Consider the following 27,168-nt stretch of genomic DNA (forward strand, 5'->3'; position numbering starts at 1 on the left):
ATGGAGTACTGCCAGTTCCAATGGTTGGAATGAAATTCTGAAGGTTCAACAGACCTGGCAGGGAGAGAGAGTTATCAAGTAAATTATTCTGCTGACTTCCAATTGCTTAACTCTTTCTTCTCACAGCAAGATAAAAGCTTGTAATTTGAACAGCGACATGTCCCTAACTAGTAATGAAAACAACCCGACCGGCTGTTAAAAGACAAATTCACAGGGCAATTCAATGGACAAAGAACACTGTTTAATCATTTCCTTTTAAAATAAAGTAGTCACTGTCTATATATTGCAAAAACAAGGGGAAGAAGGATGTTCGATTACTACTGAGCAGGTATTTCTTGCAAGCTTAACTCTCTTTTTCTTCAGTGAATATTATGGGTGTCCCCAGGGGTGGGCTACTGCCCGGACGTGGGTGGGGGGAACGCAGTTGCGTAGCAAAAATGGAGCTCCACCCCAGAGCACCCAATTTGCACTGAAAGATGTTGAAAGAAAATGCATAAGCCACGCCCACAGTGTGGTAGTAAAAAATTTGGTAGCTCTTCACTGGGTGTCCCCCTGAGAAAGAACAGCTCCAAAGATGGTTTCTCCTCTTTGCTCCTTTCCAGAAAAACAAAACAAAACAAAAACCCCTACACCTAAGGACTGAATGACTGTAGAAAAAAACAGGAAGAACATTTGAATGTTATTCTAAAAAGATACTTCAGAGCACTTGAGGATACAAACGCTGCACTTGTAATTTTTTAAAGCTGCTGCATCATTTACATACCTGTGTTTTCTGGAAAATAAAACCCTGTCTTATATTTTTTTTGAACCCTGAAATAAACAACTTGGGTGCTCAGGCGGTAATAGTTTTGGGTTGGAAGGATGCGACAAAATGGACAATGCAAAATTGGTATAGGTACATGGTGGACCATATTTAATTTGAAATGATGGATAAAAGGATAAATTTGGATAATGAAACTGAATTGAGACAATTGATGGGACGGTGGGACAAGGTAAGACGATATATAATGAGTAGAATCCGAGACCAAGCTACAAGAAATAAATTGGAATCACTCTATAATATGTAAATAGATATATTGCTCTTGGGTCAAAGTGGATTATATAAGAAACACCCCCGATTTGGTGGTGAGGTATGTGTGTGTGTCGGGGTGGTGGGCACATTTCACTATGCACTGTTTTATGTTGTGTGTATATTAAACCTGTTAAAAATTAATAAAAAAATATATTTTAAAAAAATAAACAACTTGGCCTTATTGCCGTGCACTCAAAAGCCCGATTATCAGGGGAATCAGGATAATATAAATCCAATTAATTAATTAATTAATTAATTATTCACAGAGACGTTGCACAATCTGTCACTCCACTCAAAGATTATTTATCTATTTGTCCATAATTTTAAATCTTCCCAGCCTAATTGGCAGGCATACCAACAAGAGTATCTCGTCAGTTAAAATTGTTTTTAATTGTTTTAAATATTTTTGTAATACCAATATCACAAAACTATTTAAAAATATGCAAAAGGTTGCTTTCAGTTAATTTCCTTCATTTTCATTAAGGCACTCAAAACAATTTAAAATCCTAAAACATACCATTGTTGGCATAGTTGGCATGGTTAAGATTTCCTGTATTTTAACAAGCAATTTTCTATTAGAAAGAAGTAACTTAATCTTCTAACTTCAACTACTAAAAGAACAATTAATGTATTGTCAAATTTTCTCTGCGTTGGTAGATTATTTATATATAAAATAAGGTTGGTAGGGACCTTGAAGATCTTCTACTACAGCTCTCTGCTCAAGCAGAAGAATCTACCAGTATATTATTTCAGATAAGTTAATTTTTTAGACGCTTCTTAAAAACCTCCAGTGATTTCTGGATTCAAGAGTGACAGCTAGGAGACTGGTAAAGGATCCCTGATAAAGCTCATTGTTACCCCATTAGACTGTTTCTAGATAAAACACTCTTACCCTTGGGATAGGCAACTTACAGCCTTACAACTACTTATTATCTAGGCTCAATTTCAAAAGTTTTAATGAGTATAAATTCACACCTCCAACAAAAGGGATGTCTTCCTCTATAGCAGCCTGTAGGGCAAGAAGCTCAAGGGAGAGAAAAAGAAGGGATGTGCCTCCCCACCTTTAGTTCCGCACCTACCCAACCACTAGCTTCATCCCTCCCCAGCTGTTTACCCCCCCCCCCAGGGAATTCAGCCTTCAATGTAAAATAACCAACAACAAAAAGGAGCCCCTTTTTCTGACCTGTGCACAGTATCCTGGGCCTGCTGCTGCCAAGCCTCATTGTAAAGAAAATAACAGATGGCATGAGCATGAGTGAAAAACTCAGTGTACACGCCAAACGCCACTGGATCCATGTGTTGTGTGCAGTCACGGATAGAGCTACCAATTTCACAGGGTGGGAACTTCCTCCCAGACCTGTAAAGGGAAAGACAAAAGCTTAGTTGTTGGGGAGAAACTATGCAGCCAAAGGAGGGTGGGAAGGGGTGGGTGGGAAGGGAGAATTCTCTTCTATGAAAAGGTGGCTTCCCTGGCTATCCGATAGAAGACCCCTGTCCCCCACTCTTTTCCCGAATTTTGAAGGCAAGTAGCATAGCAGTGGCAGCTTATGGCATTCCATAAATCAGAATGTTTATTAACAGAATTACGTAAAGCTTAACGAAACATCATTTAGCTGAAATCTTTGATTCCCAATTTATCATCAGATTACTGAATCAAAATGCCCCCTGTTATTTATTTAATTTATTTATTTGTTTGTTTATTTTGCATTTGATTCCTGGCTTAAGAGGAAGATGGAATGTATTGGCCTTAGAAGAGCATTAGGCAACCACAAAGTCTGTGTAACTTGTTAGGCACTGCCACCATTATAATTGAAGGAGGCTAGATGACTACAATGACTGGGAACAGTGGCAGGATAAGGGACCAGAAATAAGGAGACCAAATTTCACACCAGTATAGTTTTCTGTTGCATAAGAATGAGCAGAAAGCACAGCAAATTGGGGATAGAGAGAGACCCTATACTTTGACTCTGTTCTTCACCCCTTCTGATTCCATATTTTCTGAGCATATTTATTTATTTATTTATTTATTTAGTCCAAAACACAATGAGGGTTTTAGTGGGTATATATCTACATACACATAGTAAAATACATGATGAAGGTTATAGAGAAGATACTCATAGTAAAATATATCTAAGAAATAATAGAAAAGAAAATATAACTTATTTATTTATTTATTGATTGGATTTATATGCAATAAATAACAATAGAACATATCAATGAAAGAATAGAAGAAGAGATATAGGAATAGAAGAAAGGTATAGGAGATATAGGAGAGCAATAGGACAGGGGACGGAAGGCACTCCCCACTGCTCTGCAGCATACGCCCAGAGCTCTACCCAACTCTAAGATCAGGGGTGCTTAGTAAATTATTAGGTGAAATAATACCTGTCTGTCCCTTTGCAGTTAAAAGGACAGGAATACTGAGGAGGGGGTGGAATTTTAACTCTTGCTTCCTCCTCCACCCAGTGATTGAGCTCACATTGTAGACTCCTTCAGCTCAGAAACTTGACTCACCGTTGTAGGTGGCAGTGAGCAAATGTCAGTGCAATACGGCTTTGCTGTTCTTCATTCAACTCCTTGCAGCCGCCATCCAATTGCCTCAAGGCCTCCATCCAACAAGGTCCATATCGCGGGTGTCGGGATAGCTCCTGAACCCATTGCAGGTGGCTCCTGCCTTGAGACAGAAGCCCAGGATCTGGAGAATATAAATCACAAGCAACGAAGCAGAGGAAAAACAGCAACAGGCTGCCTGGATGGTACCACATGGTAGTAAACCACTGCAGCAAAGCCATCAGTGAGACAAAGTAGCCAAAATTGGTTGAAGCTGCCGATGGAAGTTTGGGTGGGTATCCTTCCAGGGTGGAGTACCTGAGAGAGGGGGAAATGAAAGCTTTCAAATGGTCCTAGGAACTTGGCTAAAGGATGTGTGCTTGGCTTTACTCCTTGTCACTCCCACAGGACTTTTTTTGCATTTGGTCCTATGTAACAGCACAGCCCTAACATAGTCAGGAGTTTTTTTCCTCACCTGGCTCTCATTTTAATCATTGTAGTTTCTAAATTAGTTAGTCACTTATGTGGGATATCCAGTTGTGGTTTAATCAATAACTGCCGTGCAAGCAGTTACAGCAAAATCTATGTGGCCTGGACTAGAGTTATGTTATACTATATTTTTTACAATACTGTATAGTATACCATATTTAACTAGAGTATTATCAAATATAGATTGCTCAAAGATACAGGGAAGGTTGCTAGTATTTTTCCTATTTTTATGCTTTTAAAAATAGTGACATGGAGAGGATGGACTGATCTACAATCAAAATTTCTATTCACTTCACATGTGTTTAAATAATAAATAAACTACAGTGGTTAAGTCAGACTCAAACTACATTAGCAAATGAATAAAGCAATCATGGTATGTTATGAAATACTTTGTGGATGTGTGTTATGTGAAAACAATCAAATTGATTTGTTAACCATGATTTATGCTTTAGCTTCTGGTAATGGAACCAACAGAATATATAAATAGTAATTAAGCATAGGTGGAAAATGTGTGTTAAATATTTTTCACTGGTAGATACGTACTTGAAATTTTTGTTTCTAAAATGTGTGTACAAAATTTTCTGGAAATATCTGTTATAAGTTAAAAAAAATCATCATAGGGTTATCTATTGATTTGGTAATAATGTTTGAATTCTTCTTCAAGGTATGTGCCAGAGCCAGATGAGAAATTTCTTCCCCTTGTTTTCCATATTGTTCCAAGAATATTGTTTCTTGCTCAGTCTTTTAGTCTTAATTCTAAAAATATGCAAACAGATTGTCTTTTTAAAATTAAGGGCCATCTCCTCGAATTTGGTACTGTATATCTCATTTATTGAAGCAAAAGAAAAATATAATTTACATGTGATATAATTTTTTAGATATAAATAATTTATATGTGATATCTAGTTATTTAATGGGGAACTCTTTCTCACAATAATGAAAAAAATTAAAAAGTAAAGCTACTCCTTGCCTTGCGGTTTTCCAGATGTTTTCTGGGGAATCCTAAGTGTTCCATGAAATTAAGAGTTATAAAAGCCAATTTTCTATCACTAGAGCTTTGCCTTTTGATCAGGGTTTCCAAGTGTTTATTTTTAAAATAACAAATGTTTCAGTCTGAAAATGTTTGAAAATCCAGGACAATACTACAAGATCTATTTCCTACCGTTTCCCTAATTCTAGTGAAATTTGCTGCCCTCTAGTGAACAAACTTTTTCAAAAATCCCTTTTTCTTTAATTAATTAAAATGAGAGGAAAAAGGGATATCCATAAGCACTTTAAAATGGAATTCAAATTTATGGATATTAAATTACTAAAGTTTTCATTGATTTTTGTAACACTAGAAAAACTGCAAGTACTGTCCTGCTGAAAAAAGTCTGCATACAAGTGACCCAAATTACAGAGCCACTGATTCCACATATCATAAATAAGGCAGTGGTCTTACGAGTGTAAATTTGTCAGCCAGATTTTCTTCCAAGCACATATATAGAAGATTGCCATTCATGAATTTGTATAAGGCATGCATATCAAAATCACATATTGTATGTTTTTAACATATCTGCATATGTTCTATGCTTGCAGCATTTTTATTTCAGCTTTCTTTCCCTGAAATAATATCCTCCAGCTATTTGTCCCACAATCCTCATCTCAGCCACTGTGGTCCTAATTATGTTGGATGTGAATTTTAACCAGCATGTCAAGAAAACAGGGTAAGTGGTTATAGTTTATTTGCAGCTTCTAAATATTATAAGGGTTAGACCTCATTCAAATAGCATTTAAGTATATTTAACTATGATTTATTTAATAAACCACAATTTGGCTAGATTAATCGAAAATGCTAACTAATTATTTGCTGGGTTTACACAATACATGCTAAGACAAAATAACTGCCTGTTACAATCTGACATGATCTAGAACCATGATCTACAAATCAATGGATTCACACCAGATGTTATTACATCAAAGCCAGGTTGAACAATTGAATCATCCAGTATGATTCTTAAACAAAACTTAACACTACTTTTGGTAACCTCATTACAATGTGCTAGGACAGGTGTGATATGCAGTTTCTTCTTTCTCTAAAATGTTTCCACAGTACATAATATCATGTTTCCGGGGAAATAATACATGACCCCATAGGAAAGCCAATCAGGCTTTTCAGCGCATGTGCTGAAATAAGCTCCCCAGAGCTTCATCATACAGCACAGCTGGGGTCTTGCTGCTGTTCGTGCATGCAACAACACAAGCCTTGTGTCCTGCTCCACAAGGCAGCAGTGATGGCATGAGTCTCAGACTCATTTCTAGCAGGTGGGACAGGTTGGGCCGTGAGACATGTGTCTTATCTGATACTTGTAGCTCCGTCACATTTGAGAAGTTTGATTGAACTTGCGGGTAGTTTTCTTCTCTGGACACAATGCCGAGGAACGCGACAGAGATACAAGTGTTAGATAAGACACGTGTCTCATGAGCCAACTGGTCCCCACCTGCCAGAAATGAGCCTGAGATTCACGCCACTGCTGCTGCCTTGTGGAGCAGGACGCAAGGCTTCTGTTGTTGCATGCATGAACGGCAGCAGGACCCCAGCTATACTGTATGGTGAAGCTTGTGGCAGTCCTGCAGTTTGTGTATGCAATGGCACAAGTCCTGCTCCATGAGGCAGTAGTGGCAGACCAGACTGGCACCAAGAACAGGGAGTCGGCAATGGGACATCTAGTCTCACGCTCGCTGCCTACAGCACCCCCAAAATATGCCAACCCTCAAAAATAAGGCCAAGGCCATATTTCGGGGGTCAAAAATATATGGCCCTGTCTTATTTTTGGAGAAACATGGTTAATATTCCTGCAAAATGTTAATGTAATAATGCAATTGGCTCTGGTTCATACCCTGAAGAATTAGTGCAGTTACCAACCTTCTTCATTAGGGTAAACATTGAACAAAGGTAAACCCAATGCTCTTTATACACACAAGTGAGATGAACAATATAATATTACAGTATTATAACAATATTATATTAGATAATTACTGTGTAAACTAGAACCTAGATCAGGTTTGCATTTCCTAAATGTGACTTCCACAAAGTATGCCAGAGTTTGCCAAGTATAATTGGTTACAATCATGTCATATGCTTCCAAACCATAAGTTTAATAACTCAAAATCTATTATGGTTCAGATATGTGAACCACATTTAATATAAGCATGTTTGCACACAAACCTAATTTGAATTAATTTATATATGTGCTCTCCCTTTCCAGTTACTATATTATTGGAATGTTGCAGGTTAGAAGTATTTAATATCAATTTGTGTTGGATCTTTCATAGTTTTACTGTTTTAGGTGAAAACACCTGCAAGTTGCAAGTAATGTTTGTCGAAGTTAATGAAAGATAATGCAAAAAGGCTAAGATTACTGTATGATGCTTGATAAAGCTGGTTAAACAAGATTTTCTTCCATTTCAAAAAGCTACACAACTAGATAGGTGAACCAAAACGTTAGGGATGTGTTTGTGCTAAATAACAGCTTCCAAGTACCTAGAAATTGCGCCAATTAAAAAAAAAATCCTCCCACCTGTTACTTCAATAGACTTTGTATTGTAACTCGTAAAATTACGTGTTCGGAATTATAATTTTAGATTACAGAAAAATGTTTTATCGGCCATGAAGTTGGACAAATTTTTAAAAAAATCCTCACATTTTTGACTACTTTAAAACTGCCCTTCTAAGAAAAACTTGCAACTCGTGCATGGTACTTTCAAAATTACCGTTTAATGTCAGAATAACCTGATTATTTAAAATAATTTATAAGTAAAAATAGTTCTTTATTTCAATGAAATCTAATTCTTGGCGGCTTCCTAAACATACAATTTTTATTTAGCACCAACAGGATGAGTGGCCTAACTCTTGTCTTCTTCCAATGGTTTTTTTTTGGGGGGTGGCAGACTTTCAGCTCTTCGCCTACAGCCTCGGGGGATTTCTTGATCTCCTCAGCAGAACGAACTTTCGAGACAGCTTCGCGCGCTCACGCTACGGTGCAAAAAAAACCCTTTCGCAACCCTCCACCTTTAGGGGGCGTCAGCGGCACCTCGGTCTGTGTGGGAACAAGCCTTGTCTCGTTCTTCCTTTCTCAAGCTTTCGCGAGAGTTCTATCGACCGCCCGCGAAGTTATGCGAGAAGAAGGGGGAAAAAAACCTCCCTAATTTTCGAGGGGGTTCCCCGAAACGCCTCTATCCGGCCTAGCGCCCACTACATTCTTCGAGCCCCCTCAAAACTCAACGCCTGCGTAATCTCGCTACAGATTAAACCAGCGTTACACTTCCGCAAACTGTCACTAGCTCTCGCGAGATTTAGCTTCAACCCTCCCCACCACGATTGTCTCAGGCACGCAAGTCTCGGCAGTTCGTCGGGGCTTTACGAAGTCTCGCGGGAATTTTCTCTAGATGCTAAGTTTCTTTTCTCTCTTGCTCCTTTTAATTGGAAGGCTGGTGAAACTTTCAGGGTTTAGCCAGGTTGAACCGTGGACAGTTCCTCACATGATATAATTTTCAAAAACTCAAAATTTCTGCAACAAAAGCAGACATAAAAAAAAAGATACCCGGAAAAAAAAACATGATTGAAACTCTCGCATTGTCGCGTTGATTATCGCGAGAAACAATCCGCTTCGGTTCTCGCGGTACTCATCACGAGGAAGAATTACTTGGTTGGATTGTTCATTCCGAGCGTGGAACTCCGGGTGCGTAGTTAACAATGGCCCTTCCGATATTCCGCCTGTCGAAAAAAGCTCCTCGGACATGAATGCTATTTGCAGGCACTCGCGCCCGTTCTCTTCTGGTTTGTTCTTCTCGCGGGAAGTGGTCGCCTGAGACAACCTCTCGCGAGAGTTTCGTTTCCTCATGACTTGCCTCCTTTCCCTCCCAGCTCCTCCAAGTTCTCGTCTGATCTGCCCTCAATTATCGCGTCTCTTCTTTCGCTCCCCTACCAGGTGGTGAGTTCTCGCGTGATTTAACTGGGGCTGAGGCTCAGGGACTGCTGTTAAGATGGCGGCGGCGGGAGGCAACGGGGTACGGCATTGACACCCCCTCCATTTCGGTCCCGGAGCAGGTACCCGTGCAAGCCGGGCTGAAGGGGCGCTCGGGATCCGCCAGTTACGGGGGACCGCTTGAAGCTGTAGCCGAAGGGAAGAGGGGAAGTGGGGTGAGAAAAGGGATGTTTGCTGAGGCGGGACAATGGGCCCTGGCTTTCCCCTGGAGATGAAGCGGGGGGGGGGTGACTGAAGTCGGGAAGTGGTGGTAGTTTTGCCGTCGGTCGTCCTTCGGTTGGGAATTGGTTGGCCATTGGCGAAGTGCTTCGCCTCGGTTCCTTCGGAGGTAGGAAACCCCCCCCCCCCTTATATCTCACTCGCACATCACTCGCAAAAGGAGACACGTGAGTCCCGGAGAGGGGTCTTCGGATACACTTCGGCCTTTCTCTCCGCCCCCCGTCTCCTTTTAGGTCAACGCGACGTACTACGCTAGGAAGCTAGGCGGCTAACGCGTTAGCCTTGAGAGCCCAGTCCGCATAATTCGTTTAGGGCCCCACTTCGACCTCCCGGGCAAATGGGTTAATGGTGTGTTTGTGTGTGTAGGTATATACAGTATATACAGTATATAAAAATACACTTGAGGTAATACTATGGATGTAACCATGGCGCTATTTTACGTCAAGTCTATTGCAGTGGGGTCGTGAAAGCTGCGGGTTGGGAGAGACTATTGGGAGCTATTTTTACATTAGTATGTGTGTGTGTGTGTGTGTGTGTACACACACACATATATACATACACACATATAAGGGTACACTTTGTTTATTCTATATAGCAAATTCAAACATTTCTTGGGTAACCCATCATTGTAAATTTCGCTGACTTTTTGTAAAGATATGTTAGATAGAGAACTGTGTCCCAAATAGGTTATGTATATGCTTTTCTAACTCTTCTTAGAGAAAACCAAGGCTGAATGACTTTTATGCTCTGGTTGTAGCATATTAAAATGAATAGCAAGGAGGGAAAATGCACCATTTACTGGCAGTTTTCTTGGCTAGATATTTTTGTGTACATGACTGTTTAATTACTAATTTTTACTGGGGTATTTAAGATAAGTTTATTTCTCCAAAGTCTGGCTTTTTAGGTTAAAGACAAGAATTGGAAAAGAGTTGATAAACATAACTTTTAAAAAATGTTATCTTAGTATTGTAGAAGTAAACATTAATTAAGAAGGCTTGTTTTGGCATTTTTGTTAAGTCTTCATTGTATAAAATCTTGTTGGGTACAAAAAAATGATGAAGCAATGTGCTGAGTCTGGCATATCTTAGTCTGCCTTGTTTATGTTGGCTAGAAGAATGTAGGATGCTTATTCTGTATTTGATGGTAAACAAAATAATTACACATGAGATGGTTGGCATGATTTATGGGCTACTTAGTGAACTCAACATAACTTGAGAGCCAGTGTTTTGTAGTGGTCAAGGTACTGGAGTGGATAGAAGTGGAGAGACCCAGGTTCTAGGGCACCCTAAGCATGGAGGTTCACATTCTCATCTCAGTTTATCTTATAGCATTATTGTGGGGGAAAATAAGAGGAAGGATTTTAGCTTCTGTACATAAAGGTAAGATGTAAGTGAATTAAATAGCTTGATTATATTGTGAAACATTCTGGCATCTAAAAGAAATTTAATAGCTAAGACGATAGGTTAAGAAAGACAAATCATTTGTAATATAGTAGCTAGAATGCCTTTTTAGAAAATGCCTGTTCTTTAAAAATATGCCCAAAGCCAGAATTTATATATCTATATTTATTGCAGGCCTTGAATAATCTGACATAAGTGGATTAGACTGACTGAGAAACCAGGAAGCATTTCCTTGGTCTGGCTACGGTAAGGCAAAGGTGGCAGAGAAGTGACTTGAATATCAGAACAGGCCAAGTATGGATTGGCTGTGATTCCAGGTTAGTACAGAAATTTCTGTGGGGCAATGCTTGTTTTCCTTCAAAACGATGATTCCATAAAATATCTCAAAAGTATTGATTTTCAAGCAATGACTCTTGGATAAGTGTTTTTGACCCTTACCTATTTGTGTGCATCTGTCACTATTTCTTGTGGGGAGGGGCAAAGGCTGGGGGGGGAGGGGGAGGGCAGTGGGGGGCGGTGGCTTCCTGTAGCAAAGTGTTAACAGATGGGGAATTTTCATAATTTCAGACCATTAGGATAGTCTTAGCATCTGAAGTGCTATGATTATCTACTGTAAATGATTTTTTTTTTTGGCTACATCAGCAAGCTCTGTATAGCCTTAGGGGGTGGATATCTGAGAGACTGTCTCCAAATGTTTCTTCCTACCTGGTAAATTACAACAGAATGGGTACATTCCAGGTCCCCAGGTTTATATATTCAAATTTTTTATGCCGCCCTTCTCCTTAGATTCAGGGCGGCTTACAACATGTTAGCAATAGCACTTTTTAACAGAGCCAGCATATTTTATAATAGGGGTTTGTAGTTGTTTTTATTATTGGATTGTAGATGTTGTGTTTATTATCGTTGTTAGCCGCCCCGAGTCTACGGAGAGGGGCGGCATACAAATCCAATAAATTATTTAGTATTATTATTATATTGCCCCTACAATCCGGGCCCTCATTTTACCCACCTTGGAAGGATGGAAGGCATTGCTATCTTATGTGATCCAGGAAATGTACCTTCTCTGTTATGGCTCCCAGCCTTTGGAACAGCATCTTTCTAGAGATAAGGATGGTGCCCTCTCGCCTGGTGTTCTGGAAAGTTTTGAAAATCTGGCTGCTTGAAAACAATAGCTGGATTTTCTTGCTCTTTTTATGTAGTTATGTACACGTATGCTGACCATTACATCCAACTAATAATGACAATTTGCTTTCTACCCTCCATCTTTCAACAGTTACATGTATTAATCCCTTTATGATACTTAAGACATCTGAGAAGATATTAATAAGAACATAACTGCTTTGTTGGATCAGTTCAGGGCAAATTGTATATTGTAAAGAGAGACAAGTCATATGCCAGTGGATTGCACATGTGAAAATCATAAGTCATTTTTATATATTTGTTACATTTCCTCACTGATTTTGTTATACATAATAGTTCTTCATCTGTCTTTCCTGAAATAGACATATTGACTTCATTAAAAGGTATCTTTTGATACTAAATACCATCTTCAAATCATATATTGTAAAATATATTTTATTACTTTGCAGCAGTAGTCATAATGTATGCTTAAATATTAAAAGTGTTGCGCAGTTTCTATGTGAATGCTAATAGAGAAGCAAGGATGGAAGTTTAGACAAAGCCACTTTTGTTTTGTAGTTTATACAGGTGCCCCTCTTACATGTATGTTTGGGCCATGTACAAAGCTAAAAGGATAAAAAAAATAAGGCAAGAAAACTACCAAAATCATAATATTAAAAATTTAAATATATAAAAAGAATAGGAACCATTAAAAGCTATTTTAAAAAGTCATAATCTGTGGGAGAGCTCAATTTCCTTAGCAATACAGCTGCTATCCATGCTCCATACCCACGTTGGTGATTAGATGGCAGGGCAATAATGTTTTTTTTGGCCCTCCCGGAAGGGCTAGCAAGGTCAAAGGGGCAAACTCTTCTAGGGTGGAATGATCTTCCAAAGGTGGGTGCCGCACTAGAAAAGGTTCCGAGTCTACGGAGAGGGGCGGCATACAAATCTAATTAAATAAATAAATAAGGTTCACTTCCTGAGTCCTGTCTGATGACACTTTTTTTCATGGATTAGGGTCAACAACCCCAGCAAATCCTCTCGCTGGACCCATGTGACAGATTGATGTGATTGGACAGAGGCAGTATCTCAAAATAATAATAGTAAATTTTTGAGCTCATGATAAAAGTCTGATCCAAATCAGACTTCTAAATTCATAATTAATTTTAGGTACCTTATAAAGTACAATATATATTCATCAAAGAAGGTATAGAATATTACTATTTTAATAAATAGAACATTTTTGTAATTTTGTATCTTATCAGCAATAATGGGGTTAAAATTAGAACAAATTAAGGCTATTGGATAAGGTATCATTTTCAGGAAAAATTGCAAAGCCCCAATTTATCAAACTAAAGAGAAACAATAGTAAAAACTAATTACAGTGATCCCTCGATTATCGCTAGGGTTACGTTCCAAGACCTCTCGCGATAATCGATTTTCCGCAGTATAGTGGTGCGGAAGTAAAAACACCATCTGCGCATGCGCACCCTTTTTCCATGGCCGCGCATGCGCAGATGGTGGAGCCGGGGAGCGATGAAAGTGCGGAAGCCGACAAAGATTGCTTTGAATGTCGGCTGCCCCCGCCCCCCCCAGCGCGTCCGGCGCCCTCGCCGCTACCGCTCGCCCGCCCGCCTGATCCACCCCTCTCACCGGCTTTCGGACACGGGTCCTCCTGCAGCAGCGCTGCCGAGCAGATCAGCTGCTGGGCGGCCGAAGAAACCTTCCCTGGGTCTTCCCCGCCGCCCACGCAAAGGGGAAACCCCGATCTTCGGCTCCTCGCTGCTGCCGCGCTGCCGAGCAGATCAGCTGCTGGGCGGCCGAAGAAACCTTCCCTGGGTCTTCCCCGCCGCCCACGCAAAGGGGAAACCCCGATCTTCGGCTCCTCGCCGCCGCTCGCCCGCCCACCCGCTCGAGAGCAAGAGGGGGAGAGAGAGAGAAAGAGAGAGAAGGAAAGAAAGAGATGAGAGAGGGAGGAAGAGAGTGTGAGAGAGGAAGAAGCAAGATAGAGAAAGAGAGAGAAAGAAAGATGAGGAAGGAAGGAAGAGAGTGACGTCATCAGGTGGGAAAAACCGCAATATAGCAAAAAAACCGCGGACGTATTTTTAATTTATTATTTTTTTGAAAAACCGTGGTGTAGCGTTTCGCGAAGATCGAGATCGCGAAGATCGAGGGATCACTGTACTCTAACATAATATCTATGTTTCTTTTTCAGCATTTTATTCTGGGTACACAAAAGAAAGAGATATTTGAGGTACCATCCTTGAGGTACTCCTCATTTGATGTGTATGAATAGGAGCTCATAATAAAACCCCTGCTATTAATTAATTAATTAATTTGACTTCTATGTCACCCCACTCCCAAAGGACTCTTGCTTTGAAACCAAAAATAATAACCTAAATTTCTGACCAATAGCTATCAATTTACTTAGGGTTACAGCTACACATTGCATCATTTAACTTGCTAGTGTTTGTCAATTTCATCTTAGGAGATGTTCAATTGGTATAATATAATAAGTGTTTAGAGATGGTTCATTTGATCACCCCCAAGCATTAAATCAAACATGCCTATAGTGATATCTGGCATTTAGTTTTGTATTTTGAATAATAAATTTATTTAAATGAATAGATAGATGATAGATAGCTAATAGATAAAATGCATAGACCACTAATAACTGCTTAGAAATCTTGAATATTTTGCCCCATACTTCTCATGCAATATATTTGCCATATTTTAACCTAGAAATAGGCTATATGGTGGGATACTTTATCCTGTGTTCCCAAAATAGCATGCTAACTTCCCTGAGTTCTCATCTATAATAAAAGGGCATTTTCTAAAAATTTCAAAATTTAATGCTTCTTTCTTGCTTCCTATTACAAAATATTTCAATAATAGAAATAATATCTAGTGCAGGAAGCAGCATTTCTACTATAAATATAAGTAATGGCCTTTCTGTAATTTCAGTGAGGAAATTAATTTGGCTTTTGTATGTATATTTAATGAATCCTGCATTCAAGTAAACTACATAAATGGTTATTTGGCTTGTAAATATCACTGTCAGAGGCAATCCTATTCTCTTACTCTGAGACTTTTAATTTGATGTGTCATAACAGTAGAGTTGTTAAAACCTGATATACTTGTTGACCAGCTTAACACATTTGGTTGTCTGAGTGACTTGCAAACTCACAAACAAATGTTCAGAGTGAGAAGATTTGCTCAGACAACTCTTTGAAGTACCCTTGTAATAAGTTCATAATTTTCCATTGTTTTTATATGATTACAATTTATTGGAATGTTTAAGAATATAATATACTAAAGTGAGCACAACCTCTTCATTTATAGAACAAATTTCAAAATTAGTTGAAGCATGTAATAACATCTAGCCACTCAGAATTAACATTGCTGTTATGCTGTCCTGTACAGTCATATTCAAACAGCTTGAGATTGATTTCAAAGATAATTTCTTTCTGTTTGGGGAAGTTTGCACCTTGACTATATTTGCACCATACTGACTATGGCTCCTTTCCTTATTTGAACTTCCATTACCTTCCATTTTATTCAAAGGAAGAGAAGTCTTAATGATTATTTAAAGACATACTTTGAATGGAAGAATAATGACAGGGCCATGTCTATAATTTTGAGCCTTCAATTTAGAAGACTGATACAGGACCAAGACATTTTGTTTGGACAAAATTCTGTCAGATTCTGAAGAGTAAAATAAAACTGGCTAAGTCCATGTGTAAAATTTGAATACCTTAAAGAAAAGGTATGATTGTTCTGAGTAATTGTAATTGCTCTGGTCTAAGATTTAACATATTTATTTGTTTTTTAAATAGATGGAAAGATGGGATAGTAAGAATATTGTTAGGAAGTGTTTGTTGCATATTGTTTCTCTCCAAAATACATGCCTATTGAAATTCTGAATTAATCTTTCAGTTTATTAATTTGAACCCAATAACTACTGCAAAACATTTTTTTTTAACCTAAAGGCTGCTGAAACATTTTTCTTGGTGATCATGGAAAATTAGCTAACGTTTAGGGACAATTTGGCTTTCCTGTTTGTTTTTTCATGTGCTTTGACTTTGTCGATGCCTTCTAATTTTTATATTGTACTTGCTACCTTCTGGTTTTAGAATATTGCAATATTGTTAGATTTTATATGATCTGCCATGGAAGATTGATGAAGTTTCAGTTCAGCCAAAATGAAGGTCCTTGTTATAGACTGGCTGAGATTTGGTTTACTAGAGAGCTTCAGTGGTGCAATGGTTAGAGTGCAGTACTGCAAGCTACTTCTGCTGATCACCAGCTGCCAGCAGTTTGGCAGATCGAATCTCAGTAGGCTCAAGGTTGACTCAGCCTTCCTTCCATCCAAGGCCAGAAAATGACCCAGATTGTTGGGGGCAATATGCTTACTTTTGTAAATGGCTTAGAGAGGGCTATAAAGCACCGTGAAACGTATATAAATCTGAATGCTATTACAACTAATGTTTATAGAGTTTTATGGGTTTCTGGAATCAGATTAGTATTTTTGACACTTTACATGGCTTGAGGAAGGATGAAGGATCTTGCCTGTATATTGAAATAGTTCTAAGAAGTCCTCCTAAAATGAAACTATTAATTCTGGGGCAAATACTTTTGCTTTCCATTACACTTTATGGAATTTTATTTCAGAATTCTCATCTGGACTCTATTAATATCATCTAAATTTTTTATGTTGTTCTCCTGTTTGAGATGTTTATTTTATTCTTATTTATTGAGTTTTTTTTTTCATATTTATATAGAAGACTCTTAAAATACTTACTATAAATTCTCATACCAATTAACAAAACAAGGACTTGAAATGAGTAGAATCTTTGTATGAATTGCATCACATAGCTGGATTGTATCCGATTTTACAATTAATATGTGACTATAAGATTAAATTTACCCCAAAATGTTAAAATTGATGGATATATTTTGAGCTCTGTCTTTCTAATCTGATCCCTCCCAGGTATGTTAGGAATACCGTCCCAAACTTCCCTACCAATCTTTCTTCTAAATCATTTTTAATCTATAATTTTATAAATTCAAAATTCACTAAAGAACTGTTATATGGTAGCAAAATCAGAGGAATGTAACAAAATTATTGAGTCAAAATTATATAATATATGTCTACTTGGAACCAAACCTCTTTAAATTTAGTTGTTTTAGTTGTTCAATCTTGTATTGTGCAACTTTAAAATACATAAATGCTATAAATATTAATCAGTACATGGAAGTTTGCCTCTTCTCTTCAATATTCAAGCAATTTGTTTTAGCTATAGCAGATGTGCATAGGCCACACACTTAAAGGAATTTCTTTGTGTGTTCCTCCAAGCATAGAAGCAGTATTTGTATTGTAATTATATTTGCATCAAAAACCTGATGTTTGGTGGTAGTTTGGTTTGGCCTGAAAAATCCATACCTTTCAGGAATGATAATTCCATAATAATTCTAACATTTTGAGTTAAAAAACAAATTAGAAATTCATCTAATTGGAACAGTGTTATTTAAAAACTCAGTTGTAGATTAATAGAGTAATTGTTTTTCAAACACAATCTGTTCTGAGAGTCCATGTGGTTTCCATAGTTCTCCTAAAAAAACACAGAAAACCCTAGAAGACAGCGTTTCCATTTATCCATTAGTTACTCATACTTTATCCATTAGTTGTGTGTTTTAGGCTGCACTTGTGGGGCAATACTAATACTGTACTCTGAAAACCTAGTTAGTCCTCAGCATAGTTGAATGTACCGCCAAGTTTTTTGCCATGTATTTAGTTTCTATTTAGAGATTCCTTGGAAGGAAGAACAAATAAAAAGTGATTGCTGAAGGTAGAAATCTTAGAAATAGCAAGAGTTTTTAAAAATATTCTAATTATATAGAATTTAAAGAATCCACTATTTGAATGCTAAATCAGTTTGAATAAAATATCTTGTTCAAATAAGCACGCTGCTCATGTTAAACATTTATACTTTTGGATGCTTCATATGATTGCACTATGCTCATGAAGAATAGTGTAGCACATGATAGATAAATTTAGCCTCACTGTTTTGCTCTGAAATCTTTATAACTCTTGCTACTATCTGCTTGTTTCTATAACTGAGCTACTAAAGTAAAGATGTTAAAATGCTGGAAGCATACTTTCTATCTTGCCATTGTGTCTTGGTACCTGTCAAGCAATATTTATGGGGATTTGTTATGTCATGTTGCAAAAATGAAATTTAAACACTAAATAGTTACAGTGACTAAGCAGCTCACTTTATATGTGCCTGAGAGGAAATCTGACAAGACACACTGGTTTTCTGGGATTTCCAGTGTTGGTGCTGTATCCTTATCTGACTAGCTTTGACCCTTCAAGGATGAAGGCATGAATGTATGATTTTGTTTTATTTTGCATTTAGATAGATAAATGTTAATATAATGAAGAAAAAACTTGGAATTTATTTCTCTTGAAAGGAGGCAATTTAATATGAAAGTTTGTATTTTGTCTATTCCTGGAGATATCCAATCTTATTCATTGAAATAATGAAGAATAATATTTTGCCTAGTTTTTCATCTTTAGTGGGTTTCCAATGCTGGGAGAGAATTCAGTGTAACTTCCCAATTGCTCCATTGTGTCTCTTGGAAGAAATTAAAGGCTGTTAATAAATTGAACAGCAGTGTTTCCCAAATGGTCATCTTGTTAATTATTAATACTATGGAGCTGGAAAATAGAATTTTAAAAATTCAGTTCTATTTGAAAGAAAACGAAAATGTTTAGGCATGAAGAGAAGCCCCCATTACTAAATGGTAAAGTCTTGGAACCATGACTGTTTGTAGATGAGGATATGGAATTTGGTGAGACAGTTCATTCACTCAAGGCACCATGTCTTGGTTAAAAAGTGATAGAATAGAATTTTGTTTAAGTTTGGAAATAAGAGCTTCTATTGAATCTACTCAATCTTAAACTGCCTGATACAATTAAGAGGGATGGATTGTGTATAGCTCTATTAACTATTTATTTTGAATACAATTTCTTCTGGGCAGTTTAAGTTTAGAATGTTAATTTTCTTTAAAATGTAACGTTATTTCATGAAGACGACTTCGCCTTTGGGCATGTTTGGTAGCAATTTTAATATGAAATAAAATTATGAGTCTTAGCTTTGTCTGTGATTGTTGAATTTTGGTTGGTAATGTATTTTGCATTATAATGTAAAATACTTTTGTCACAGTAACTGTGTATTGACATGTTATTTGACATGAAAATTTAGTTTCTGTTAGTTGTGATGGACACTGCCTTCTCAAAATTATTCAAGTCACAGTACTTGCTTAACCCTGCTGTTATGTTCGGGTCTGTGAGACCCGAAATCAAAGTTTGAGACCCTGTAAAAATATCTGCAACTTAAAATTTCATGACTTTGCATTATTTCAGGGGTTCTCTCTATGATAATTTTTTTGGAGGGGTGGGGGGCTTCTTTCTTGCTGAAAAAAAAAGTCCCTAAAGTTCTGTTCCCGGGTCACCCTGACCCGGATTGAAAATTCTTTAAGGTGCTTATATTTGGTCAATTTGAAAACTTTTTTTCACTTGGAAGGTAGTCTGAACATTTCTGCACACAATGATATGAAAATTGAACTGAAATAATTGATGCTTATTGCTTTATTTTGATCATAAAAGGCCCCCCCCCCCTATTTGTGATTTTTTTTTTCAATTTATAGATAGTTTAGCCTGCAAAATGCGTTCAATTTTACTAAAGTTGGTGTGGGATTGGTAGTTTGAACATTTCTGAACATAAGAAAACTATTATAAATGAACTGAAAAAAATGATGCTTATTGGTTTTTAAAAATCAGAAATAAGCCCCCCCCCGCTGCTTGCAACCATTTTCACTTTAATTTTTTTTAAGGCTCCAAATTTGAAATATTTTTAACATCTTAGGCATTGATTTACTCAATTTAACATTGCCGATCATCATAAAAATATTTTTTGGGGGTGGAGGCAAATTTCTTTTGGGGAAAAAACCTACACTTTTACTGTTCCGGGTCGTATAAGACCCGGACCAAAAAGATTTTTTTAGGTACTTATATTTGGTCTTTTTGAAAACTTTTTTCACTGGGAAATTAGTTTGAACATTTCTGCACAAAACGATATGAAAATTGAACTGGAAAAAAGTGATGTTTATTGGTTTATTTTGATCAAATGTCCCCACCCCCATTTTTTAGCATTTTGTGTCAGTTTATATTTTTTTTAGGCTACAAATCTCCAAGGGATTTCCCCCCAAAAGGTTTGATATACAAAATTGAACATTCCTGATCATAAGAAAAATATAAATGAACTGAAAAAAATGATGCTTATTTGTTTATTTTCAAATATAAGCCTACTTGAGTATAAGCCTATTTGATTATAAGCATGGGGGCGGTCTTTTATGAGCAAAATAAACCAATAAGCATCAATTTTTTCAGTTCAATTTCATTGTGTGCAGAAATGTTCAAAGTAGTTTCCAAGTGAGAAAAGCTTTCAAAAAGACCAGATATAAGTACCTAAAATGAACAATTTTCAGTCTGCGTCAAATAGACCTGGAACAGAAGATTATGAAGGTTTTTTGAACAGAACAGCAGGGTTAAATGGAAAAGTGTGATATAAAGCCATTAAATAGCAAGTACCTGCCTAAATAAGCACCCTCCAACAGAGTCCTTGGAGAGGGCTGGCATAGAAATCCAATAAGTAAATAAATAAATAGTGAATTGCATCTCAGAACTACAAATGACATTACTTCTGATCAATATAATCAATGGATTTGTTTTCTGAGAATTATGGGAATTGTATTCTAGCATAGCTAGGACATTGCTAAATTGGGGAAATCAGTCTGAACTTTTACATTTTATATTTCAAACATGAAATGGAAGCCATCTTTTTCAGTATGATACTTTTAGTTAAGTTGGTATTCAAGCATGGTGGCTTGAGACTAAGGGCATTGTAATTTATCTGGAGAGGATTAATTGGGCTGCTGAAAAGCATTGATTTAATACTTCTAGCTTGTCCCAGAGTAATAAATAGCCTGTAGTTTAGGATGTTAATTGGGACATGTTGGGAAGAGAAGGGATAGTAATTAGATCAAAGTTCACATTAAATATGTTATGACTAGCATATATCAGGTTAATCTGTCTCAAAATGCCTGTTATCAGCAAAGGGATTAAAAATCAACAGAAACCTTTACTAAGTTATGTTGAGGTAGATAATAAAATATGTTATTTATCTGACCAGGATGCTTCAGATATGAGAAATATCTATTCATGTACATTTTGGAGTGAATGGATTAAAGAGGAGAATGAAAGAAAAGAAAAGAGCTGTTTCTGGATGGTGCTGATGTTCTGCTTTTTAGTTGCATGTGAATTTATGGAAACCACTCTGAATCATTAGGGATAGCCTTTTCCATAATTATTTTTCTCTAACTTGGTACAGTAATACCTCATGATACGAACTTAATTGGTGCAAGGAGGAGGTTCGTAAGATGAAACATTGTTTCCCATAGGAAACAATGTAAAGTCAATTAATCCGTGCAACCAAAAAAACCCCCGCAAAAAAATGGCTTTCGGCGACTGCTGGGAAGCCGCGCGGCTGTTTTAAAAGGTGACAGCCGGCCTGGGGGGCTTCCCAGCACCCCCCCGAACCTGGGTTCGGGGTTCGGGGGGGTGCTGGGAAGCCCCCCAGGCCGGCTGCGACCTTTTAAAACAGCCGTGCGGCTTCCCAGCTGTCTCCTGAAGCCGAACGCCAAAGCCGAACTTCCGCGTTCGGCTTCAGGAGACAGCTGGGAAGCCGCGCGGCTGTTTTAAAAGGTGACAGCCGGGCTGGGGGGGCTTCCCAGCAACCTCCCGAACCGAACCCGGGGTTCAGAAAATTTTTGCCTCTTCTTACGAACTTCTGGGAAGCCCCGCCGCCCGGCTGTCACCTTTTAAAACAGCCGTGCGGCTTCCCAGCAGTCTCCGAACGCCGGTTTGTAACTCGAAAAAAGTTCGTAAGAAGAGGCAAAATTTTTCTGAACCCCGGGTTCGTATCACGAGTTGTTCGTAAGACGAGGGGTTCGTATCTTGAGGTACCACTGTATTTATAGTTTACACGTACAGTAATTGTTTCATTTCATAATAAATGAAATTAATTCTCTACATTCTAATATTCGAGTTCTGTGAATTGTAATGTAGTAGATGCGCATATAGCCTCTTAATATAATTTGAGCAGGTTCATTAGAAACCTACCTGTGAGAATTTTCTGGTGCCGAGAGCAGTCCGTGCAGTAGTGTAGTATCTAGACTCTATCATGCCTGATTCAAAATATACAGCAGCTGGTAAACTGATTTAAGCTTTAAAAAATGCAACAGATCACAGTTCTGTAGTAATTAATTTGAGTTCAAGACTAGCTTTAGCCATGAAAGCCAGTGAGATGTCTCTGGGCCAGTCACTCTCTATACCCAACAGAATTCATAGGGTTATTGTGGGGAAAATAGGAGGGTGGTTATGTATGCCACTTTGAGTTATTTGTAAAAATAAAAGCAAGATTAAAAGGTAAAGGTTCCCCTCACGCATATGTGCTAGTGGTTCCCGACTCTACGGGATGGTGCTCATCTCCGTTTCAAAGCTAAAGAGCCAAGTGCTGTCCAAAGATGCCTCGGTGGTCATGTGGTCGGCGTGACTAAACACCGAAGGTGTAAAGCAAAGGGGTAATCAGCACTTGGGATGTCTGACTGAATCACAAGGTCAACTAACGTATCCTGCTTAACTTGAAGCATATGTATATCAATCAACATGTTTTAAATTTTTCTGAAGAGGTACATATGAAATATATGGTGGTCAGCCTTTGACTTACAGACTATGGTGAGGTTCTCAGCCCCCCCTTTTTTTGCATCTTCTAAGCCACCCAAAATTCACTTAAAAGTTAAATGGGAAACTGAATGAGTAGTGGAATAATTTTGAGGGGCACATCAAATAAAATAATAGGTGTTTTAATTCCAACAAGGCTTTAGTTTTTGTTTTTGAAAAAAGATCCCCTCCCTCCAAAAAACAGCCTAAAATCACAAACATACCTTCTTAACAACTGTATATCATTGTAATACTCCAGCGGTCTCTGGCAACTGGAATAAATAAGTGTTAGGATATAAGGCTACTGAAATGTGGTACTGTATATGCTGTACGTTTGCATTTACATTGAAATGCTTGTAATCTGAATAACGATAATAAAAACTTGCTATCACCACTGCAAATTGGATGTTGCTTATTCTGCCTGAATGAGCAAAGAAGATTGGAATCATGAATGACAAGTCTGCAAATGCTGCAGACCTACATACAGGCTAATCTTGCCTGACCTACCTTTGGTCAGCTTGTTCATCTTTTTAGTATGACAGCATGGTGTTTAAAGTCAGGAATTGACATCTCCTTTGAAAGGTAGGCTAAAACTGTTTAGAAGGATAAGAAATAATTTAAAATTTCCCAGTCAAGAATGAAAAGGACATATTAACGTAGATACTCACTCCTGTTACCAGAAACGAGCCATTTTCTTTCCTCAAATATTTATTATAGTGAGAGTTTGAGATAATTTATTTTTGAACTCCTGATGCAAGTAACTGTTGTATCAAATATATTCCCTTTCTCTGCTTTTACTCCAGAGTGTAATAACTGTATAAACTCACCTGTCGCTGAGCACCACTTTTGCTCATAATAAGTATCTAGTTAATGAACATTGGTAAGGCATAGACATATGTGCATATGCTGGATAAATAATGTTAAAAAAGGGTTTACATAGTTATTTGTCATCTAGATAATGACACGGCCTGCTTTTTTTCTAGGTGGTTTTCTAACATGGGTATCCAGAAAGACTGATATGTCAAAAGAGAACCCATATCCTGAGAAAAATATAATTTATATATTATATTATATTATATTATATTATATTATATTATATTATATTATATTATATTATATTATATGTAGTAAATTCTGTAGTAGGAAGTGCTGTGGTGAAAAGTGCTGCAGTTTGGATGGTGCGGTTTACAAGTAAATGATGAGTTTAGCAGTTTGCTAATCTGTAAACAAGATTTGCATGGGAAGATAGAAATTGAATTTTTAAACTGTTGGCAGAGGATGCTTTTGAACAAAGCTGGAAATTCATGAAATGGTTGTAGGCAACAGTGGGGTAGAGTTGGTTTTCCAATTGATTAGAAAATTAGTAGTCTTCTATGCAGCATACAGATCCTGACTGGCCTACCTTCTTAGAAAAGACAGACTTTCTTTTCCTTACATTGAAACAGCAGGAGAAATAGAACAAGGTTAATTGCTTTGATATACCTACATATACATTTCTTATTGGCAAGTAAAATGCTTGCCTAATTTTTTTGTTTGTTATTTAAACTCTTTTTTCCTAATAATTTTTATTACTAGGAAAGTCCCTTTGAGGCCTTATCTCCAGTTGTCTGCCCATCTGGTGCAGTTAAGTATTTTTATAAGGAATTCTGAGCATTTTTCCAGCTGAAGAGCAGAATATAAATACAGGTAGTCCTCAACTTACCATAGTCTTCAGAGAGGGGCGGGATATAAATCTAATGAATAATAATAATAATAATAATAATAATAATAATAATAATAATAATAACAATAACAACAACAACAACAACAACAACAACAACAACAGTTCACTTAGTGACTTATGACAATTTTTCCCACATGACTGTTGCAGCATCCCCTTCTGAACAAGCAAATTCAATGGCGAAACCTGATTCACTTAACAAATGTGCTAAGAAAATCATAAAATAGGGAAAAACTTACAAATTTCTCATTTAACATCAATTTTGGGCTCAATTGTATGAGGACTATCTGTATTTTAAACAGTAATACAAGGTACCTTTGCAACTTGCTTATATATTAGACAATCCAGAGACAAGAATAAAACCTAGGGAGATTTGCTTGTTCAGAAGGTCTTAATAGGTGATCACATGACTCTGAGATACTGCTACCATCATAAATACGAGCCAATTGCAAAGCATTTGAATTTTATTCACGTGATCAAGGGGATGCTGCAACAGTTATGTGGGAAAAATTGTCATAAGTCACTAAGTGAACTGTTGTTGTTGTTATTATTATTATTATTATTAATTAGATTTATATCCCGCCCCTCTCTGAAGACTATGGTAAGTTGAGGACTACCTGTATTTATATTCTGCTCTTCAGCTGGAAAAATGCTCAGAATTCCTTATAAAAATACTTAACTGCACCAGATGGGCAGACAACTGGAGATAAGGCCTCAAAGGGTCTTTCCTAGTAATAAAAATTATTAGGAAAAAAGAGTTTAAATAACAAAAAAAAAAATTTAGGCAAGCATTTTACTTGCCGATAAGAAATGTATATGTGCTGTCCTGATGGTATGTCTTGTGATGAATGATTAGTAAGTCTCTATATGAGTGAATAACTTCAGTTGCCTTTTCAGAGATGTTTTGTGGGTCATTCTTAAAAAAGAACATTCTGGTTTCTTAAGTATAGATCATAGTCATATCTCTTTATTGCAGTCTTTGATCTACAAAAGGGGTTGGAAATCTTAAAAACTCAAAGAGCCATTTGTACCTGTTTTCCAGAGAAAACAAAACACCTGGAGCCACAAAACCCGGGTGGGCATAGCCAACTCGAAGTTACTCACTCCCACCAAGTCACATGACCCTGCCAGCCACGCCTACCAAGGTTTTGTGGCTCTCTTTTTTTTCTATGGGAAACAGGTATTTCTCGCTCTCTTTTCCCACTCTCTTCTTCTCTTCATTTCTTTCTACATCTCCCATCTCTCTGCCTCCCTCTCATCTCTTTCTCTCTCCCTCTCCCCATCTCCATATCTCTCTCTTACCTCTTCCCCACTCATCTTTCTCACTCCTTCCCTCATCTCTCTCTTTTTCCCCCTCTCTCCCCTTCTCTCTCTCTCTCTGCTGAGGAGCAATTGCCACCCTTGATGGAGGTTTCCCTTCGGGTGACCTTCCTGCCCCTCTCATGACTCACTAGCTAGCTGTGGAGCGCACTAGGAGACCCCCCCCCCTCAAGCAAGTGGCAAAGCGCAGCAAGACACACACAGGGCTACTCACTTGAGGATCTTAACAGGACACAAAAGGATGCGTCTTCTCTCCTGCCCTAAGGAACCAGTCATCACCTTACCGTGTCCCCATCCGCAAATGTGGTGTGAAAGCTGGTATATGGCCCTTCGCTTCTGCACTAAGGCTCTGGTCGTGGTGTGTGTTTGTGTATGTATAAAATCACCAACCCTTAAGCATCTTTACTGATTACTAGTCTGTCCTGCTCTTACAATGAGATGATAATTGGATGGTTATCCTTTTGTTTCTCTGCCATCAGAGCTTAATTGGGTGACAAATAGAGAGAGGTGCATTTGATTTTTTGGTAGCTGGCATAAAGCTTTGTGATTGATAAAAATCTGTTATATTATCTCACTGCCCAATGTTAATAACATGCTTTTGTTTTAATGTTATATAATAGAGAGGGCTATAAAGCACTGTGAAGCAGTATATAAATCTAAGTGCTATTGCTATTAAAGTTACATTTTGTGAATGTAAGTTGACCTGAGAATTGAATGGCAAATATATTTAATAAACGTTAATTATCCAGAAAGTATGTATTCTCCAGTATGCTGAGGAGAGAATCCAATAATGGATTGACTTCATCTCGTAATTAAGTGGACTAACCTGTCAGAGCTGTGAGGACACTCCATTACCAATGGTCCCCAGCTTTTGACTCAGTCTTTCAGTTAGGACAGACCTGTCAACATTGCTCCATTTCTATTCCTGGATTCTTCACAGCAGGAGAATGTTTGGAGTGATTGGACTCCCACTTGGCTGGCTCCCAGTCTGACTGGTGGAGCTGGTGGACTATCCCAGTGTGAAGAGCTTCGCCTTGAGCCCGCTGAAGGCTGATCGATTGGCATGATTACAGACAGGTATTTAGTTTAGTGTGAATAAACCTGGTTTCATGCTGCTAACCCCAGAAGCTCAGAGATTGCTCCCTTATCACACTGGTTCAGTTTTTTAATGAAGATATATTGGTATATTGTTTTTTCTGCACCCTCCAGTTATTTACTGTTATCTGACCCGGGATCTTCCCAGGGTGTTACAGTCTCTGACCAGGCCGCCTTATGAATCACTGAAGTCCGCTTCTCTCCAGTATCTATCCTATTACTTTCCTGGTGGCAATCATGTTGACCCACCGTATCTCAGATCTCTCCATGCTTTCTATTTGGAATAACTTGTGTACTTCCCATTTGGA

General features: G+C 37.8%; 2 protein-coding genes across 20 annotated transcripts in view; one reads left to right on the top strand and one right to left on the bottom strand.

Annotated features, from left to right (window-relative positions):
- LOC139161748 (uncharacterized) overlaps window positions 1-4,309 on the bottom strand; it is a 24,481-nt gene extending 20,172 nt beyond the window's left edge. The window contains exons 1-2 of one of the 2 annotated variants that reach the window (XM_070741294.1): window positions 3,587-4,309; window positions 2,256-2,429 (exon numbers count right to left, since the gene is read on the bottom strand). In XM_070741294.1, the coding sequence (XP_070597395.1) occupies window positions 2,256-2,429; window positions 3,587-3,864 (452 nt within the window). In that variant the 5' untranslated portion in view covers window positions 3,865-4,309. The remainder of the gene's footprint in view (window positions 1-2,255; window positions 2,430-3,586) is intronic. The other variant, XM_070741296.1, reaches the window with a different exon arrangement.
- Window positions 4,310-9,106: 4,797 nt separating this feature from the next.
- The window catches only part of HUWE1 (HECT, UBA and WWE domain containing E3 ubiquitin protein ligase 1), a 115,538-nt gene continuing 97,476 nt past the window's right edge, over window positions 9,107-27,168 (top strand). For 13 of the 18 annotated variants that reach the window (XM_070741301.1, XM_070741311.1, XM_070741302.1 and 10 more), the window contains exons 1-2: window positions 9,111-9,200; window positions 10,932-11,074. The gene's annotated coding sequence lies outside the window, so the exon portion shown is untranslated. Of the gene's footprint in view, window positions 9,201-10,931; window positions 11,075-27,168 lie in introns of those variants that run through there. The other 5 variants (XM_070741304.1, XM_070741306.1, XM_070741303.1 and 2 more) reach the window with 3 other exon arrangements.

This window comes from Erythrolamprus reginae, chromosome 2, assembly GCF_031021105.1.
Source record: "Erythrolamprus reginae isolate rEryReg1 chromosome 2, rEryReg1.hap1, whole genome shotgun sequence".
NCBI classification, from domain to species: Eukaryota; Metazoa; Chordata; class Lepidosauria; order Squamata; family Dipsadidae; genus Erythrolamprus; species Erythrolamprus reginae.